The 19,521-nt window shown below is 43.4% G+C and overlaps 1 protein-coding gene across 7 annotated transcripts in view; it reads right to left on the reverse strand.

The window, feature by feature from the left end:
- The window catches only part of CDK8 (cyclin dependent kinase 8), a 180,476-nt gene that overhangs the window by 8,309 nt on the left and 152,646 nt on the right, over positions 1–19,521 (reverse strand). For 6 of the 7 annotated variants that reach the window (XM_075919243.1, XM_006138900.4, XM_025179387.2 and 3 more), the window contains 4 exons: positions 19,006–19,078; positions 5,467–5,564; positions 3,949–4,027; positions 3,680–3,838 (listed from right to left, as the gene is read on the reverse strand). In XM_075919243.1, coding sequence (XP_075775358.1) covers positions 3,680–3,838; positions 3,949–4,027; positions 5,467–5,564; positions 19,006–19,078 — 409 coding nt within the window. The remainder of the gene's footprint in view (positions 1–3,679; positions 3,839–3,948; positions 4,028–5,466; positions 5,565–19,005; positions 19,079–19,521) is intronic. The other variant, XM_006138901.4, reaches the window with a different exon arrangement.

Consider the following 19,521-nt stretch of genomic DNA (forward strand, 5'->3'; position numbering starts at 1 on the left):
TTGGCTGGATCCCTGGGAGGTGGGGGGAAGGAAAGGGAATGAAGCTGTGCGCAGGGCCCCACTACTCTAAATCTGCCACTGGTGAGCAGTCAGGATAGTCAAAGCACTTGTAAGTGCTGCTGAAACAGTGAAGGGACAGTTACCACTACTCTGTGCAAAACCCTCCTAACTGGCCCCTGTTGAAAAACGCTGCCCCTTCAGGCAAAAGTCCTGAGAGAAATGTCAGTGGAGTGAGAAAGCTGAGGCAAGAGCACAGCTTGTCTCAGTCTAGATGAGGGAGACATGTGGAGTCCCTAAGCAATCCCTCAGTCCACTGGGCATGACTCAGAGACCCCCGATTTCCCAACCTGTAGACCTCAATCCATGCTCACAGGAGAGAGCGCTTGGGTTTGTTGTAATTTCCATGCTCTCACTTCAGCTACCACTGTGGAGTGGGGTAAATAGCATGAGAATAGTAGAAGCACACACCCTACAACTATTTTCCTTAGCAGAGTCAGTCAGCATGGAAGAGAGATAAGAAGTTCTGCTGTATCTGCTTTCTTCAGACACTCAGGAAGTAAAGAGTCAGTGGAAATGATGCCAAAACAATCTCTGGACAGCAACTGACTTGGCTTCCTGCAGGTTTAAGAGGGATCAACCCTTCTGTTGGAAAATATTTTATGAATGAATACACTACTGAGGGTGAGAGTAGTGAGTTACATTCTGAGGCAGCCCTTGCTGAACAGTGGTTAAGGCTGAATAGAGCTTTCTGCTTAGAACTCATTATTCAAAGTGCTCTCAAACCCACATGTATAGTGAAATGGACCTGAAAATTGATACACTAGCTGAATTCTGGAAGCAGAGTTAGTAAAAATAATTTGGGATCATTTGGCCATCAAGCTCATGAGATTCAACTCCTGCTTTTATGTTTTTAGGTTCCTATACCTTTATGCGTGCAGAGCCAGGGGAAAAACTACAGGCCTTAGGAGGATCAGGACCATCTCACTGGGCTTGACAAAGCCCTGGCTGCGATGATTTAGTTGGGATTGGTCCTGCTGTTAGCAAAGGGTGAGACTCGATGTCCTCCTGAGGTCTCTTCCAAGCCTATGATTCTACCTAAGCCCACCAAGTCAACAATCCCAAGAGCCAGTTTTAAAAAACAATAATTTCTAAGTTACTGGACTTTCATTCTTAAGAATTCAATCCAGTTTCTGACTCCTGCAGTTCTCGTCATCTCCTACTTCTCTAATCACTCCTTCAGAATGTTTTTTGGAGGGAAGATTTAGAGGATTTTCCAACTTTCTGTAGTTGTTCCGCTAATCCCAATTACTCTTTTGTCCCTATCTCCTCTCCCTGGCCATGTCTACAGTAGAAAACTATTTTGAAATTAGTAAATTCAACTAAACTCCTGATTTAACAAATTAAAACTAGCGTGTCCACACTATTGGGAAGCCTCAAAATTAGTCCGAGGCAGGCTCCATTAATGTGGATGCGTTACCTTGGACTTAGAGCCCCAGGAAGCACTGGGGAGTAATTATTTCAAATTACTCTAGGGGGTAATTATTTTAACATAGCGGCACCACAGCATCCACCCTACTGTTATTTTAAAATAACTGTTTTGGAATTAGCATTACTCCTGATTAAAAGCAGGAGTACAGATTTCAATTCCACGTCCCATTATTTCAAAATAATGAGTTTGGTAGTGTGGACACACTGCTTATAAATTTAGCCTTGGGGACTTTGAAATCAAGTCTTAGTGTAGACCAGGGCCCTCTCTGTCTTGTCTCTCAGTAACTTCATCCACAAAGCCAACTACCATCTCTGTGTTGATGACTCACTATCTCTCTACTTCAGAGAGATCTATTTTTGTCCAAACTAAAATCTCTGCCTTTTTCTGGGATTTCAGCTCAGTTCAATATGGCTACAACACAGCTCTTAACCTTCCCGAAACTTCACTTGTCAATCACTGTGAAAAACACCACCATCCATGCTAAGACTCAGGTCCATAAAACGGGCATCATCTCTGACTATAACCTTTCTCTAGGACCTCACTCATGTCTAAATTTAGCCAATTCTTTCTGCATAGCTTGTCCAAGGTTTGACCTTTTTTAATCAATCCACCCAGCTAAAACTCACTTCCAGGCTCTCATTTCAATTATCACAATGTCCTTTTCTCTGGCAAATGCAACTTCGCCTAACTCATATACATTCAAAACGCTGCTTCTAAGATCATTTTCTGAACTTGTCACTTTAACCACATTGTCCTATCCCCTGCTTTACATTGCCCCACTGTCTCTCTCCTCTCTATACCAAAACAAACTGCTTTTTCCCCCACTTTCAAGGCTCTTCACAGCTCATCCCCATCCTACTTACCTGTTCACTACTGAGGTGTCAACTCCTGCCTCACTAGCCCTCTTGTCAGATTTTCAAACAAACACCTTCATACTTTCTCCCATGCTATCCTCCTTAAAACTCTTCTTGTCCAGCTTGACAAGAATTATGCTGTTGGTGTCCGGAGACCACCCCTTATCATGCTGACAAATTCATTTTCTTATACTCCTGGATCTGTCTATATCCATTTCTTGTCTCTTATTTTATATAGTACTTTGATTATAGGCTCTCTGGACCAGGGGGCCATCTTTTTGTTTTGTGTTTGCACCATAGCTCCCACAATAGGGTCCTGCTCTGTGATTAGGACTAATAAGTCTTATACTAATAAATCATACTACTATCAATAATCACAGCAAATTACTGTTCACTTCCCACTCCTAGTTTGACTCATCTCACAAGCTGAAGTTGCAGAATTGACAATTTGAAAACAATTCTTATTTTTCAACTAAGCACACTTCATCTGAAAGTAGCTGAAATACAGTAAACATGAAATCCCACCAAATCATTATACAGAATCGCTTTTAGAGTAGAATTGTGCAGTAAGTAGCTTCTTCTATGTTACAATATACAAGAGCTACAACTACTATATATCTGAGAGTATGTCTGTCTGTTCAACAATGCTTCCTAAACAGTAAGAGCTTGGACCACAAATTTGGTATACAGCTCCCTCTTATCATAACTTAAGCAAGGGAAGGGTTTGTTTAGGAATGTGAAAGTGTAACCATGTACAGGGTTAACTGATGAGCTTGGGCTCATTGGTTAACATACACAGTTACACACAAGAAGCAGTGCAGGAAGAGCAGGAGGGAGCTGCAGGAAGCTGACTTTTAAGCCTGCTCTCTGAGTGTAATCATATAACCACTGAAATTTTCGGCGGTTACATGGTTACTTAAGTTCATTTTAACATCCCTAATTTGGCTGTGCCAGGAAAATGGGATTGCTTCTCACAAAACCATAAGAGAAAGAATTACCAGGCAAGTGAAAGGGGCTGGATGAGGCATTGCTGGCTGTTACCCTTCCTCAGGCAGCAAGGGGAAAATGCGGTTTGCTGTATTCATCACTCTGGATGGGGAGAGCAAGGGGGCAGATGAGCTGTGCACTTTGTTCTTGCTCCCTGACAGGGACAGGAAAATGAAGACCAAGTCGCCCTGGTACAACTCGGGGGTGGAGGAGAAGGTAAGCGTTTCGGATCTGATTCTTGCATCCCCCACACCTTCCAGTCCCCTGCTCTGTGCCCCTCCTTAAGGACCTGAGCAGAGCCAGGTAAACATGCTAGTAAGTAACATATGGAAAACTGAAATTGATTTACCTGATAGTCTGAGGTCATAATAAGTCCACCTGAGGTAGTGGTAGGAGGAACAACTCTCACTTTTTTCAATGGGGGTCCCTGTGTATGACTGCTGTCTTGGTTCCCTGGATGACCAGTTCCATTAGTATGGTTATTGCCCTGCTGCTGCTGCTGGTTCTTCTCAATTGGTTAAAAACAAAGAAAAATTTCAACTCAGAAGCCATACAAAAGCAGCTAATGTGACACTGTGGTAAAGCTCAATGAGACAAGATGACTATTTTAATACTTACTTTGTCTCCTTTATCATCGGGTTCTTCTTCTGTTAAAAATTCTCGTTTTGGATAGGGGATCTGACAACCTGCAAAAACACTGCAAAAACAAGTCAGAAGTCATAGTATATCTGCCTAGAGTCAGAAAGGTTAGTCATTGATTAAGAGCTAGCATTTTCTCCGGTCTAGTTTCAAATTTCCTAAGCCACAGCCTAATATAGCTCACTGTCAAGAAGTATACCCATTCTTAATATCTTTTACTTAACATTGGCATTCATATGTATTTGTTTTAACCTTTTGGTCATTTCTATTATTCTCCTCTAATTTTTCAGTGTTTCTGAGTAATACAGTGACCACTGGAGAGAGATGGAAAAGTCCTGTTAGTTACCAGAGTTAATTCCCCTATACATGCTCAATGTAGTTCCCTTCATTCAGCAATGCAGAAACCCATAAAATGTTGAACTAAGTACTGATCATCACTAATTGTGACCAGATGGTTAAATACTCTATTACCAAATAAAAAGCATTAACTATGATAAGACCTGGAGGCTTCTGGGGGTATGTGGTCTCTCACTTTAGATTCATGGGCATACATGAATGATTTGTTACTGCTAGCCCAAGCTAAGATTTCTCCTCTTGTAACCATAAGGATATACTATTATTTATAACTACCCTCTGTACCTGTGAACACACTATTCATTTTGTATTAAAACCCTGCCATTTTAAGCTTGAAGGAAAAGAACATTGACCTAAAAGCAGTTTCTGCAAAACCAAATCACTCGCATGATAGGACTAGAATGTCACACAGGTCAGGAGTCATTATAAATATTTCACTAAGCTGCACTGAATTATTTCATTTTAATTAACTGTTGCAAAATGTACATACCATATTTTATAAATTATTCCCTTAATAATGAAAAAAATGATACACAACACATATTACTGGCCTTTCTAAAATAACGCCACACGAGTGCTGGCTGGCCATCTTAAGGCACTTTATCATAAACTATTCACCCTTGTTTTGTCCATAAGCTTTCTTATGTTTAGAAATCTCCCTGTGCAGTTGAAAAGAAAAAGTGTCTACAAAAAAGTGGATTTAGGCTGTGAAGTATGAAAGCACAGAAAGACACTACTGTTTCTCCCCCATCTACTGAATTTACAAAAAAGGATAAGATGGAAAAATGTAAACTAATTAGTAAATGTCTTCTGGCATTCTAGAACCGAACTGGACCTGCAGGCACTTAGCAGTTGTCCACAAAGATCTGTAGCATGCATAATCAACCTGTCAGTGAATAACAGGATTAGTGCTGTGACTAACAGGATCAAAGTTTCATAACACAAGCGATTAATAGGAATGCTACTTAATTTTAAAACCTCAAATAGCATTTTAGTTATTATAGCTTTTTCTTTGACTGCCATACAGTAAGTATTTAATTCATTATTCAAACACATGGGAATAAATGTATAGTAAGCAGTAAACAAAGAGTATACATTAAAAATATTTGAACATGCTAATGGACTAATAAACTGACCACTTACTCAGATGTGGGAAGTGGATCTTCTAAGAAATAAGGATCCTGCATAGCCTGTTCTGAGGTAATTCTCTTTATTGGATCCATAGTAAGCAATTTCTGAAGCTAAGCAGAGTTAAAAAAAAAGTTCAGTATTATGAAAACCTTCTTTCCACACTATTCTGACATGACAAACTGCCACTCGTACAATTCAATTTCTAAATCCCAATCACTAATGGAAAATAAGAACTGTATATTTCACCCTTGGTTTAAATATTAATTGAATTTGTTATAAAATAACCAATTGTTTCTACCTATAAAACTTAAAACGTATTCAAATCATTAGTGTTGCTATAAGTGTTCTACCAACAAAATTCTCAAAACTTCCCCTGCCTAACAAATCAATATACTATAGTTTTGTTGATCTGCCCCCCTTTCCTTGAGAAGAAGCTTTATTTTAAAATTAATTCACACACACTTACTGGGTTTTTACATCATACTGACAAACACCTTTACTTGGTAGAAATTATCTCTGAGGTATTTCCATTTGATTTACAGACAACCAATCTTCTGAGCAAGCGCCCCCATTCACTACAGTCCCCTATCAGTATTATGTATGTAGAACCATTGACACACTGATGGTATTTTTAGAACATAACACAAAGTCTCTTTGTGACAGGGCGGCGGGGATCGCGAGCCCCAACCCCGCGCCCCACACTGGGGCGCCGCGGGAGACAGGTGCCGAAACGCCGGATCGGCTCTGCCCCGCTTGTTTGGCGGCAGCCGCCAGCGTAGGCGGGGGCAGGGTGGCGGGGATCGCAAGCCCCAACCCGGAGCCCCACGCCAGGGGCGCCGGAGGAAATTGCCGTGGGGACGCCCGAGCGGCTCTAACGCGCCAGCCCAGGGACGGCGGCCCGCGCAGGCGCAGGAGTCTTTGCCCGGAGGGGCCGCCCCCGCACGCGCCCGCCCCCACCCGCAGGGCGCAGGTGCCGGCGTCCCTGAGCAGGGGCGCCGGGTTTAAATTCCGGGCGGCCCGGACGCCAAGGGGAGGGAGAAAAGGGACGGAGCCCCGGCAAGCAAGGTGCGGGGACTCGCGCCGGACTGCAGGACATTGCACGGACCCCGACCGACGACCGAGCATCCTGGGACCAGAGTGGGTGAGTTAACCCCGAGACCCCGCTGAACCAGACCAGGACCGGCAGACCTAAGAGGGTGGAGGAAGTAGCCCAGGACGGGGTAGGAACCCCGGGGACCGGTGCATTGCAGCCGTAGCCCCCCGGTCGAGCAGCACGTCTCAGACGCACTCCCTTAGGGTCCTGGGCTGGGACCTGGAGAGGGGGTGGGCCCAGGTCCCCCTCCGCCCCGGTCGGATACCGGAGAACCACCCGAGACACAAAGCAGGGCAAGATAACGACCCCTCACCCCGGGAAAGGGGTCGGGATCGTTACACTCTTCCTTAAATAACTGAATTTAAATGAGTGAACCACGAAGCATTAAATACATAACATGATTACAACTCTCTGTGGTGGGTATGTGTAGATGGGATCAGAAAATCCACCTGGCCAAGTAACTCAATTATGAAGACAGTAGGCTTTAAACCAGGGGTGAGCAATAATTTTTGATAGGGGACCACTCCAAGAATATGGAAAGTGGTCAAAGGCCACACTCTTCCATATTAATGGAAGAGGTGCAAGGTCTGGGATGGAGATTGGGTGCAGAAGGGAGCTTTCAGTAAGGGATTGGGGTGCAGGAAAGGGTATGGAGTCTGGGTGAAGGAGGCAGTTGTAACCTGGGTTAGGGGACTAGTGTGAGAGGTTTGGGTTGTGACCTGGGGCAAGAGAGGGCTGTGACCTGGAGTGAGGGACTAGGGTGCAGAAGGGGGTGGAGGGGTTTGGGTGTGACCTAGAGCAGGAGGGGGTTGTGACTTGGAGCAAGGGACTGGGGTGCAGGAGTTTGGGTTGTGACCTGGGGCAGGGGTTTGGGGTGCAGGATCTGGGAAGGGATATGGGTGCAGGAAGGGGACAGAGGATTTTGGTTAAGTGGGAGGGGGGCAGAGACAGGCTCTGGCTGGGAGACCTACCTGCTTGACTCCCAGCCAGCAGCCTTCTCAAGCAGACTCCCTGCCTGCCCCGGTCCTGCACTGAGTGCAGGAACCATGTAGTTTTTGAACAGCTAGGATCCTGAGAGGAGGCAGGTTGCCTGTTGACAACAGACCAATAGGAAACCAGCCAATGGGATTGTGCTGGGGGCAGGAACAGTACATGAAGCTGCTTCTATCTTCCCTGGGCTCACAGCTGTTCAAACAGAGCCCCACAACGGTCGCTTTTCTCAGCAGTATGCAGGGAGCAGGCAGGGAGTCTGCACGAGGCTCCCAGCTGCATCTGTGGGCCAGATCTAGCCCACTGAGAGTATTTTGCTCAGGCCTACTTTAAACTAAGATCTAAGATTTTCCTCATCTATTGATTGGAATCTGCAAGTGCAAAGGCTTGAGCAGGTACAAACAGCAGCTGCTCGCCGTCTCCATGAGCACATCAAGCCTCCGTTCTTGTTCCTCCACTGAGTGCAAGTCCATTTCCACAACTGGTCAGGTATCAACTGCATTACAGACCATATTTCATTCCATAAACTTGCAAGAAAATCATGCTTCTCTGGGACAATGCAGATCACAAAGCATAAGAGTTCCGAGAAGAAAAAAAGAGTATAAGAACACTTCCAGAGATGATCAGAGAAATTCAACCTGACTATACTTCAAGAAAATATTACAAAACCTTCCCCTTTGATATAGATTTTCATATATCTTAAACAAAATAACTTTAAAAACTATTTGTCTCCTCTTTCCCTTTCCCCCAATCAAAACAGCACTAACGCAAGCAGAAGTTTCTATAGGCAGAAGAGATTAGAACAAGCACCTCAAAGAAGTCCTCTAGGGATTTTGCTATTATCAATCTATTTTATGTAAAAGGCATTCAGATACTTATGTAATGGGTAATCACAGCAAAATAAAATAGGGATTTACGTGAAAACAGTTTTCAATGTTCCTAACAAAGTTATGTAGGAATGATTAGCCAGCAGGCAGAAACTGGTTTTAAAGATGGCTGTTACATAATCTCAAATGTATTGGAACAGCTATAGAGTCTCTTTAGATGTAAATTCCATCCAAGATGGAAATTTTAGATCTGTTATTCCAAGAGTGGTACAACCCTTAAAGTCAATCAACATGACTTTATGAGAGAAACATGTGATGTTGCAGAAGCTGTCTGGGCACGTATACTGCCTTCATAACTATGGTATCCTCAGCATTTTACAAATTCTGCAGTGAACACAGGAAGGCTATGTTGACACAGGGATGTTACATCGCATTAGTTTGTTTGCTGTCCATGAAGCAATTTAACTGTATCAAGTTGAAGCTCATCCACACCATTTTATTCTGTCAACATAGCTCTGCATATTTGTTCAGTATTCTGAGTAGATACCCCACGATGCACTGCTCTGCCACACAGATCTATGTTTTGTGATTTTTCTTGTGATGGATGCCTCATGGAAAACTCAGGAACTCTGGGGGGAGAGGAGGGAGGAAGAGGAAGAGAGAGAGTGTGAGTGTGTGTGTGTATATATATACATATACATATATACATATATACATATATATATATCGGCAGGGGGAGGAGGGGTTTGGAGTTTTCAAACTCAAACTCCTCCAATTTCTTTGCTGGCATCCATTCATTTTGTCAGTATTATTTTGAACTGCTGTCAGGCAACATGGAGGACACATTTCTGAGCATCATGATCTTAAATCATTAATGCAAATAGGATGCATGTACATTGATAGTTGTGTATGGATGGATTTGGCCCTGCAGTTTCAAAGGGCTTTGGATGAAGGAGGAGGAGCAGGATGATGAAATGGCGCAGTCACTTCTGCAGAGCATTTATGTAGAGCAACTTTACTAAGTGAAGAGCCACTTCCAAGCTCAGGAAGCTAACCATGAATGACAGGATAGGGTAGTGAGTGATGTACCACAGAGCAAGCAGCGGTAGTGGCAGAACTTCAAAATAAGCAAGGCACTTCCTTTTAAATCTGTGCAGAGCTCACCCTGGAGCTGCAGAGTTGGAACACCAAAGAAGAGAGCTCCTCTCAGCATGGAGAAAGACACTGCTAGCATCATCAGGAAGTTTGCAATTCCTAAGCATTACTGATTAGTAGGTAACCAGTTTGGTGTTGATAAATCAGCAGCTGGGGCTATTGTCCAGAAGGTCTGTGACACTACAGAGAAGGCACTGTTGTGCTACATCATGAAGCATGACAATGACCAAAAGCTAATTTGCAGGTGTGAGGTCCCCAACCTATCCTGGAGCAATTGCCTATTTCTGGCCTACAACCAGGCCAAAGCCTTAACCAAGAGGAAAGGATTTTTCTCCCTGGAGCTCCAATGCCTTGATGCTTCCAGGAAAGATTCGCCAATATTAATGTTGGGTGGTCTGACAAGGTCCGTAATACCAGTATTGACATGAGTAGGCATTGGGACAGCTAGGGTTGCCAGATGGTTTAACCAAAAATACCGAACACCTCCCCCCACAAAAAAACCACATACTGGGGAAAAAATTCTGAAGAGGAAAAAAAAGGGGGAGTCCAAAGTTGTTAAGTAAAAAAATTAAAAATAAAATAAAAAAACGTGGCACCTTTAAGAAATGCTTTTTGGCCCTAACAGGTTGCCGGCGGCCATCTGCCATCTTGTCTCCTTGCTCCGGGCCGGACAGCTCCCCTGCAGAACCCAGTAAGCACCCGGGATTTTTGCCTCCTGGCTGTGAAAAAAAATCAGAAAAGACCAGACATTTTAGGTGTCCGGTATTTTCTGTTTTTTTTTTTTTACTGGACAGGAGGCAAAAATACCGGACTGTCCAGGTCAATACCAGACACCTGGCAACCCTACAGCTCAAGGAGTGCCTCCTCTTCTTTATTTGCTCTGATAGTATCTTGTAAATGTGTGTATTCCAGTGACTCTTCTACAGGTGGGACTAAACATGCAACCAAGTCCAGAACTTCTGCAAGGGTTCAGAGAGAACCATGGGGGAGGAGGAGAAGCATGGCTGCTATAATGAATATAGATACTCTGGTATGCGAACTCATTACTGTTGAATACTGGTATGGGAAAGGAGTTCTCCTAGCTGCCTGCCACTCTTTCTACGGAGACGTGACATCCATTCAAGATGACTCCAGAAAAATGGAAAAGCTCATCCACTTTGAAGCAATGCAGTATGGGATAGTGGTCAGACAACTACCAGAAGTGGAGTAGCTGGGAATGAATCCACACAAACATTAAACTGAACAAACTCAATATGAAATGGAGTTGCTTCCCTTCTAAGGACTTGTTATTGAAATTGAAGGTGCTAAGTTATTTGGTCTAAAAACAGGCTGTGAGGACAGAGGGCTCTTTTAGGCAAACTAACCACAGTTACTCTGATGTAACATTTCTCAGCAAGGTCCTAAAATTCTCTCATTTTCTCCAACTCACACTTTTTGTTTGTTTGTTTGTTTTATTGTGAAACCAGTAGGTCAAAGTAGTGGGGTTTCCACTCAATTTAAATCACCAAGATACGTGCTATTTTCAAGACCAAATGCCATTCACTGAGCACCCTGCTTTCCATGAATATGAGTTTTACCCCCTATGGCAGTTCCATTAATACAGTGAAATGTAGCGGTGACAGGAGAAGTCACGTAGAATGAGATGGTCCTATAAGTACCTAAGCAAATCCCATAGAGGGCTTAGAAGATAAAAGATGAATATTTTGAACTTGATGCTTTATTGAATGATGACGCCATGCAGAGAAAGGTATAGCAGGCAACCACATGTGTAGCCTGGTGTGTGGTATTACAACTGCTCTGCTGCTGTGTGCCCAAGAATTGTAGGCAGTGTCTGGCTGATATGTATGGACTCTTCTGAATGGGCTCTGAGTGTAGCCAGAGCAATGAATCTGTGTTGAGGCAAGAAAGCTCAGGCGTGTCAAGGGTGAAGCCTATGAATTCCAGGTGCTGTACTGGTCCGAGGGATGATTTCTGGGCATTGAGTTCTAGGTCCAGTTCCATAAACAACTACATTGTAGCTTTGGTGACTTGATGAGCCTCTTTGAGAGGCAGTCCAGATAGGGGTAGATCATAAGTGCTTGGGAGTGTAAGTTGGCAGTCACCAATGAGAGAACCTTGGAAACTGCTCTCAGGATGCTGATAGTTGGAAGGGGAGCACCCAGTCCTGGTAGTGGTCTTGTGTGAGAGTGAATGAGACACATCAAGTGTGAGCTGGTAAGATTGAGATATGAAAGTAGGAATCCTATAGGTCAAGGATCAAAAATCAGTCTTCCTGTTCCAAGGCTGGAATGATAATTGTTGTAGTGACCATCTCGAATTTTTAAGCTTTGATAAGCTTGCTGAAAGCGTAGGGGTCTCAGAGAACTCTCTAACCTCTCTTCCTCTTGAGAATAAGGAAATAAGAGTGGAACCCTTTGCTTTATAGAAGTTGAGGGACTGATTCTATGGCTCCTAACAAGAAAACAATCTACCTCTTGTTGCAGTAAATTATTGAGACAGGTCTGATCTCTGAAGAGGGATGGAGAACTGTAGAGGGGAGAGAAAAAAAAATTGAGTATCCATTGCAACTGATCTCTAAGAACCACTGGTCCAATGCTGTGCACTCTCAGCTGTTGCAGAACATTTGCCAGCCAGTGGCCAAATAGATGGATAGCAGTGCTTGATTGTAGCAGTAGTGGGGAGTGGTCTATTGGCACCTCAGCAACAAGTCAACATTAGTGTTTGGACATGGATGTCTGAGATGAGGAAGATTGCAAGCCAGACAGTTTACAGAGCAAGAAAACTAAATTTTCAAGAGTGTAGGAAGTGAAGCTCATCTGATGTTGACTGCCATGAGAATTTACATCATCCACTCCGATGGAGTTGGGGCAGAGGAAGGAGAAGAATTCTCTCTCTTTCTCGCCAAGCATAATACATTTTGTCCACCCACTTGCTCGGCGACATGACTGATGCTGGTTTTCGCAGGATTGAGGAGAGACTCATTAATAGGAAGGGCATCCTTTGGGAAGGAAGATGAATGGGGGATGTTAAGGAGATTGTGGTGTGTGTCCTTGACTTGTTCTACCAGTATTTGGAAAGAGTATCAGTAGTGTAGATGTAGCCAGAGAGAAGAGGGTCTTTGAGGGTACTGGAGAGTTTGTCTAAGGAGAGTGAATAATAAGAAGATAAGTTTTGAGTATGTCTGGGAGGCTATTGATGCAGAGAGCAGAGGATTTTCATGGATTCCAGAGAGTCTGGATTTCATGGGTTTGCTGCAGACTATGTTAGGGAATTGACCGAGTCTTCTAGCGTTTTGCTATGTCTCACTACTTAACTGGACAATTTTCCTTTTACTCTTTGGAACAAAAATTAAATTAAGGTTCCTTCCAACCTGAAGAACTAGATTCCATCACGATAAAGCTATCAGACAGACGTTAAGGGAGAGACCCTAGCAATGTCCAAGCCCATATGAAACACTGGGCAGAACAATTCCATTTAAATTCCAAAAGAATAAAATTAACACGAGTTGAAAACAAAACCAAGATTCTTGTTGGAATCATTAACCATAACCCTTACTGAACTCTTACATTCCACATTGCCTCAAGAGATTGAAAATAAGACTGGTGGGTAAAGGCTGAGTTCAGTGGGGGTAAAAGTCTGACTTATGGAATGTGACGGGATAACAGATGGAGGCGTCTCACTGGAACTAGTTGCTGTTTTGAAACTAGATATCAGGTTTCACCCTCAGGTGATCGATCCGTACCAACAGCTTGACTGTGAAGAGGAAAGAGTGCTTCCTCCAGAGCAAGCCTCAGAGAAGCAGCCACACTGCGTACCATAAAGGAACACCATCTGAGATCAGGGCCAGAGTAAGGGGTAACAAGTTAGTTCTTTGTCCCTAAAAGGGTACCTCAGCCTAATTCATCAAACTGAAGAGGAACAGAAAGGGAGTGAGCAGTGGTCCCTCTAATTTTTAACACCCAGGTGCAGAATATTTTTTTATGTGTACAATATGCAGGTAGTATGTGGTGGGGGTGTGCTGAGGGGTTTGAAATGTGGGAGGGGGGCTTCAGGCAGAAGATTAGGGTGCGGGATGATGAGGGTTCCAACTAGGAGTGTGGGCTCTAGGGTGGGGACAGGAACGAGATATTTAGGATGCAGGCTGCCCCGGGAGAGAGGACTCCTTCCAGCCACCTCTCATAGCAGCAGCTCGAAGATAGGGAGGAGAGCCTCTCCCTGGTCCTGGCGGCTCTGATGAGGCTGGGCTGGGGGGAAAGATGCCTCCCCACAGTTACAGCAGCACCAGTAGGGTGGGGTGCAGGGGTGCTTCTCCCCAGCTATGGCAGCTTGGGCTGATTTGGGTTGGGCTAGACTAGGGCCAGGACAGTATGCCTCTCTGTGGCTGTACAAGTTCCAGGGAGCTGAGCTGGGCTGGGCTGGGGGAGAGGTGCCTCTCTCTGCCTGTATAGCCCTTGATAGCCTGCTGCATGGTCACACCGCTTACAAACAATTGCAAAGAAATTCCAACTTCAAAAAGGGGAAAAAAACAATCAGCAATTTCCACGATCATTTTCAGACTCTATCTTCCCCATAGGGCTTGTCCAAAAAGCTCTGGAGGAATTAATATGGGTATCTCTGATATTGCATCTGATTTAACCCCTACTTTTGAGATGGAAATCCAAAAAGGTTAAGACAGACACAGTTATAGTAAATACAAAAAAAAGATACCTCGGGAGAGCGGGGGGAGAAACAGGACAAAATTTAACATTTTGTTAGCACATCTTATCCACGATTACTTTGTGATTGACTGTCTCCACTGAACACTAAAAGCAATCTCCAGACTTTCAAGATTTGGAAAACAAAGGAGAAGCTTTCAGGTCAATTTGACCAGAGCACCCAGACCTCTTCAATGAGGCTAATTTGCTTTGAACCAAAATGATCCATTGTCTTATTGTGTGGGGTACCAAAAAAGTTATTACCAAGAACTGCACTACATAGCAAGCTTGACCTACATTCTGTATGTAGCAAGACCCCTGCAGCAGGCTGGAAAGGCGGCAGCTTCAGATATATTACAAAGTGGAGGGTTACTGAATTAAACATGAAAATGAATAATAGAATTATTACAGTATTCCCAGTGATATTTAATTTGATATTAAATTTATGTTATGCTGCCCATATATTTTTAATCTTAATTTTCAATGTGTCCCAGAATTTTGTATTGGAAATATTTTTGTATTTTGAGAATTAGGGAAAGGAAAATAGAGATTTTTGGCTTCTGGCAAGAAGAGAAAAGCAGTTTGGGTTTATATGATAAGCATGTTACTTAATACTGATAAGTGAGGCCCTACCAAATTAATGGCCACGAAAAACATATCATGGACTGTGACTCTAGTCTTTTGTGTGGCTTTACCCTATATTATACAGATTTCATGGGGGGAGACCAGCATTTTTCAAACTGTGGGTCCTGACCCAAAAAGGGAGTTGCATGTTTATATTCAGAGGGCCACAGTACTGCCACCCTTACTTCTGTGATGCTTTCAGAGCTGGGTGGCCGGTGAGCAGCAGCTGTTGGACAAGGGCCCAGCTCTGCAGGCAGCAGCACAGAAGTAAGGGTGGTAATACCATACCCTGCTATTACTTCTGTTACTACTGGCAGTGGTACTGCCTTCAGATCGGGGCTCCCTGCCAACAGGTGCCCACTCACTAGATGCCCAGCTCTAAAGGCAGCCCCACCGCCAGCAGCAGCACTGAGATAAAAGCAGTATTACCACAACTCCCCTGCAATAACCTTGCAACTCCCCACAACACACACATCCCTCTACCTTTTTGGGTCAGGACACCTACAATTGCAACACTGTAAAATTTCAGTTTTAAACAGTAGAAATCATGAACATTTGTGATTTTTAAAATCCTATGACTCCGAAATTGGCCAAAATGGAGAGAGGACCTAGTGATCAATAGTGAAAAAGTTACTAATATTGACACTAAAATTTGCAAAAGCGTTTTTGCTATTAAATTGCCTAATTGAAATCTGAAAACTTAATAAAGTGACCTCTCTTACATTCTGTAGGAATAAGATAAAATGATGTATGGTATGTGGGAAGGAAGAGGGATTTAGAGATTCTTCAGTTATTCTTAAGTAGCAATTGTGTGCTATTCTGAGATTTTGTATTGCCATGTGGAGCTAGCAGTGAAACCTTTAGCCTATAATAGTGTCAAACAAATTTGAGGGAAAAGGAAGCACACATCTGTTCTAACGAAATAAAAAGGTACAGGTTGAACCTCTCTTAACCGAGACTCTCTGGTGCAGCAACCTCCCTGGTCCGGAAGGACAAGAGAGTCCTGTGAAGGGCTAGTAGCTGGGAGCCTAGTAGCAGGAGCTGGCCTGTGGCAGCAAAACTGGGAGCCGAGCAGCAGGGCTTCCTCCCACTGGCGACACTGGGTGAGGGTCTGGGGGCAGGAGGTAGTGGGGCAGGCCCAATGAGCTGCAGCCCTGCAGTGGAGCTGCCTGCCAGTGGCGACGCTGCAGGGAGGGAAAGACGGGGGACGAGGCAGCAGGGCTGCCTGGCAGGGCTGGAGCTTGGCAGTGGCGCTGCTGCCCAGAAGCAAAACTGCCCAGCAAGACTGGTGGGGCTGGGTTGCCCTGTGGTGGGGCCGGGAACTTAGCAGCAGGGCCATCAGGCAGCACAGCCAGGAGACCGGCAGCCCCGCTGCCACCCAGTGGCATAGTGGTGGGGCCAGGAACCCAGAAGTGGGGTTGCCCTGAAGCACAGCAAAGAGCCCGGCATCCCCACTGCTTCTCTGAGGAGTTACCCAGCGAGGCTGAAGCCCATGCGGGACTGCTGCCCGACAGCACAGCTGGATGGACCCCAAGGGGGGGGTTGCCCAGCACCAGGGCTGGGCTTGTGGCAGTAGGGCTGCCATGGTGGGGGCTGGGACTGGGAGCCCTGTGCTGAGGGGCCAATGACAGGAGAAAGCTGGGCTCCGGAGGGAAGGGCTGGCAGCGAGGCCATGGCTGGGAGAGAGAACCTGGAGGATGTGAGAGGCAGAAATGACCTTCTCTGATTCAGCAAAATCCCTCATCTGGGACAGGTCAGGTCCAACCTGTATTCAGAATTACTGGAAGTATTTTAGGTCTCCAAATTCTATGAACTACAATTTACCGCATTTCAAACCACAATAATCAGAGACAAGTACAAAAGTGATGCTGTATTATCTGTCTCACCATTTAAAACGTCATGTCCAACAACACTTGTCAAAGGTGTGTGATTCCCTTAGAGTATCACTTATTGGTATCATGCTCACAAATTTTACATGTAGTTTAACTAAAAAATGTGTATTTACATGCAATGCCAAATATGTATTTTATTTAAATAATGTACACTTTCACAGTAGAACACTATGTACACCAGCTATGAATACAAGAATCCTTTTTTATTAAGTTCTGCTCTCATCCCTGATATGGTAAAATATTGGTTAATTTTATTAAAAGCAAAGTAGGAAATGGCAGTGGTTGTTTTGCTAATGTACACAGATTCCCTACTGCTTTGCATAATGCTACAGACTATGTTTGTATTGTGCACAAATGTCTGCACTATTCAAGACACCTAGAGATATGTTTGACTTATTTCTATAAAAGAGGGTTTCCAATTCAGTGAGGCTAAGACACCTGACAATGAATTTCTTGTTCTCTGTACTAGTGCGGACCAGTCCTCTTGCAACTGTGCATAGTTATCAGGAATTATATCAAGATGATATTCCCCTCCAGAATGTAAGAATACTTGAGAATTAATTATTTATATCAGAGGTCTCAATTATGTAGTTCTTTGCACTCTTATTAGATGTTTGATTTGCATAGTCACTGTGTTTTAAAAAAATATTAACTGTGATTATGAACATCTCTACTCAGATAGGCTACCGTAATCCATCTGCTGCAATTAGCTCCTGTTTGAACAATTTTCATGCCATTTATCAACAACAAAAATGCTGCCTTGGATTCACTCAGCCTTTGGCTGAAGCATACAAATTCCAAAGTTTACATGAAAACAAAAAATGCCAAGGAGCAAAGAAAGTGGGGCTGTGAAACTGGCAAACGTGTGTGTTGGCTTAAAAACAAAAAATATAAAAACGTCTGAGCCTGATTATCCCATCAGTTTAAAGTTAATTCAATGGGAGCTTCAAGCAATCTATGAGACACTCAGGCCCCTTGATGCGTTTCCTTTCATCAGAACTTCTCTTTCCTCTAAGGTCAGGAAGCCTCTTATTCATATCTATATAGTGCTTTTTTTTGTAAGAAAAAGGGTGCCAGTACTCCAGGTTCTAAGTTATTGAGGGGGGAAAAAAAGTGGCCTAAATGCAGTCACGGTGCTAGTGTGTGTATATATCTCACACACACACACAAACAAAAGGAGATGCTGGAATTCCTTCCAGTTAAATTGACAGACTTGTTGCGGTACTTTAAAACTAGATTTTTAAATTTTCATTAATGCTCTTTAAAAATAGGCAATGTATCAACAGTTCTACAATAAATCAGTCTGCAACAGTCAGCTCCCAATTCAATAAGTTATTTAAACAATATGACTACTTATGTCCTTATAGTTACACAAAAGCATCAGTACATTGCTGAATCAGAACCTTAGTGAGGAAATATTTTGATATGCAGTTATTAATTTACAAGACGAACTTTTTACTAGGGATGTTAAATTTAGATTAATTAACTAATTGAATAGTCGATAGTTCAAAAGTGGAAGCCTAGCAGGAAGCACAGGGCCAGCAGTGGACTGGCCCCACGTTTCCTGCAGACCTCAGCCTTTGTAATATTCAAAAGGAAGCCCTGGGAGCCCGGGGCCAGTGGGCTCTTGTACGTTTCAAAAGCAGAATCACAGCAGAACCAGCATGTGTTGAGATTGCTTCAGTCCCCACTTGCACTGTTTCCTGCTGTGCCTCTATCTCCCCTGCCCGCTGCAGAGATGGTGTTGTAGGGAACTGGCTTTTAAGCCAGCTCCCCTGAGCACTGGCTCCTGCTCCTCTCCTTGCTGCCTCTTTCTGATAGTGAGGGTGGGAGCAACTAGTTGCATCACTAGTCAAATAGTCACATCCCTACTTTTTACTACAAAGTATCTGTAAAATAAGCCATTAAAAAGTGTTGTGCATCTGATTTTTGTATTTATCAAAAATAGATTTTAATTTCCTTTTAAAAAATACACACAAATGTAAAAGCCATAAAATGCATTAAAACAGAGCTACAGTAACAAAAATAAAACCACAAGTTTACCATGGTTATTAAAAATAGAGAATCTGTGATGTATTGTATGCAGACTCCAATTCAGTAAAATTCTTTATGCAATCAATCAGGAGGAATAAATGAGACGTACTCTGCAGTATTTCCAGATCGGAGCACTGCAAAGAAATTCAGTGAAAGAGCACTTGACACCAGCCAAGCCTCAAATTCAACCTCTGCTAACATGTATGTGACTTTTTCAAATGACATTACTACCAGAAGCTTACCAAGTGGAATGCCTTACTATCTGGTTTAACTTTATGTTTTTCCATATATTTGATAAGGCTGCAGTTGGTATACCTGGAAAAAAAGTATAGTATATATCAATATAACTGCTGGGCACTTTTAGAGACAGTTAATGTAATGCTTATGTAAAACACTGACTGACAGCCCTGGAGACTAAAGCTTCATTATTGTCTACTAAACAGGTAAGGCACAGGCACCAGCTGCAGATGCTTCCTTAAAAGCCTTGATGACACTAAAAAGAAATGTCCTCATAGTATATTTGTAAAGCATACAAAGTGACCACATACAAAAGTGTTCTGAATGACTTATGTGTCCCCCAAGTACCATCTGCATTAGACTTCTTCTCAGCAAGATTAAGTACAATTTTATCAGTCTGTACTGTTTTAACCACAGCATGCATGGAGCTAAAATACATTGTCAACTCCTTCTATACTGTCCTAACAATTCACTGGTTGCCTCTCAGATTCTCCCAAAATTCACAACTTTTGGGATAGGTG

Source organism: Pelodiscus sinensis, chromosome 1 (genome assembly GCF_049634645.1).
Source record: "Pelodiscus sinensis isolate JC-2024 chromosome 1, ASM4963464v1, whole genome shotgun sequence".
In the NCBI taxonomy this organism is placed as follows: Eukaryota; Metazoa; Chordata; order Testudines; family Trionychidae; genus Pelodiscus; species Pelodiscus sinensis.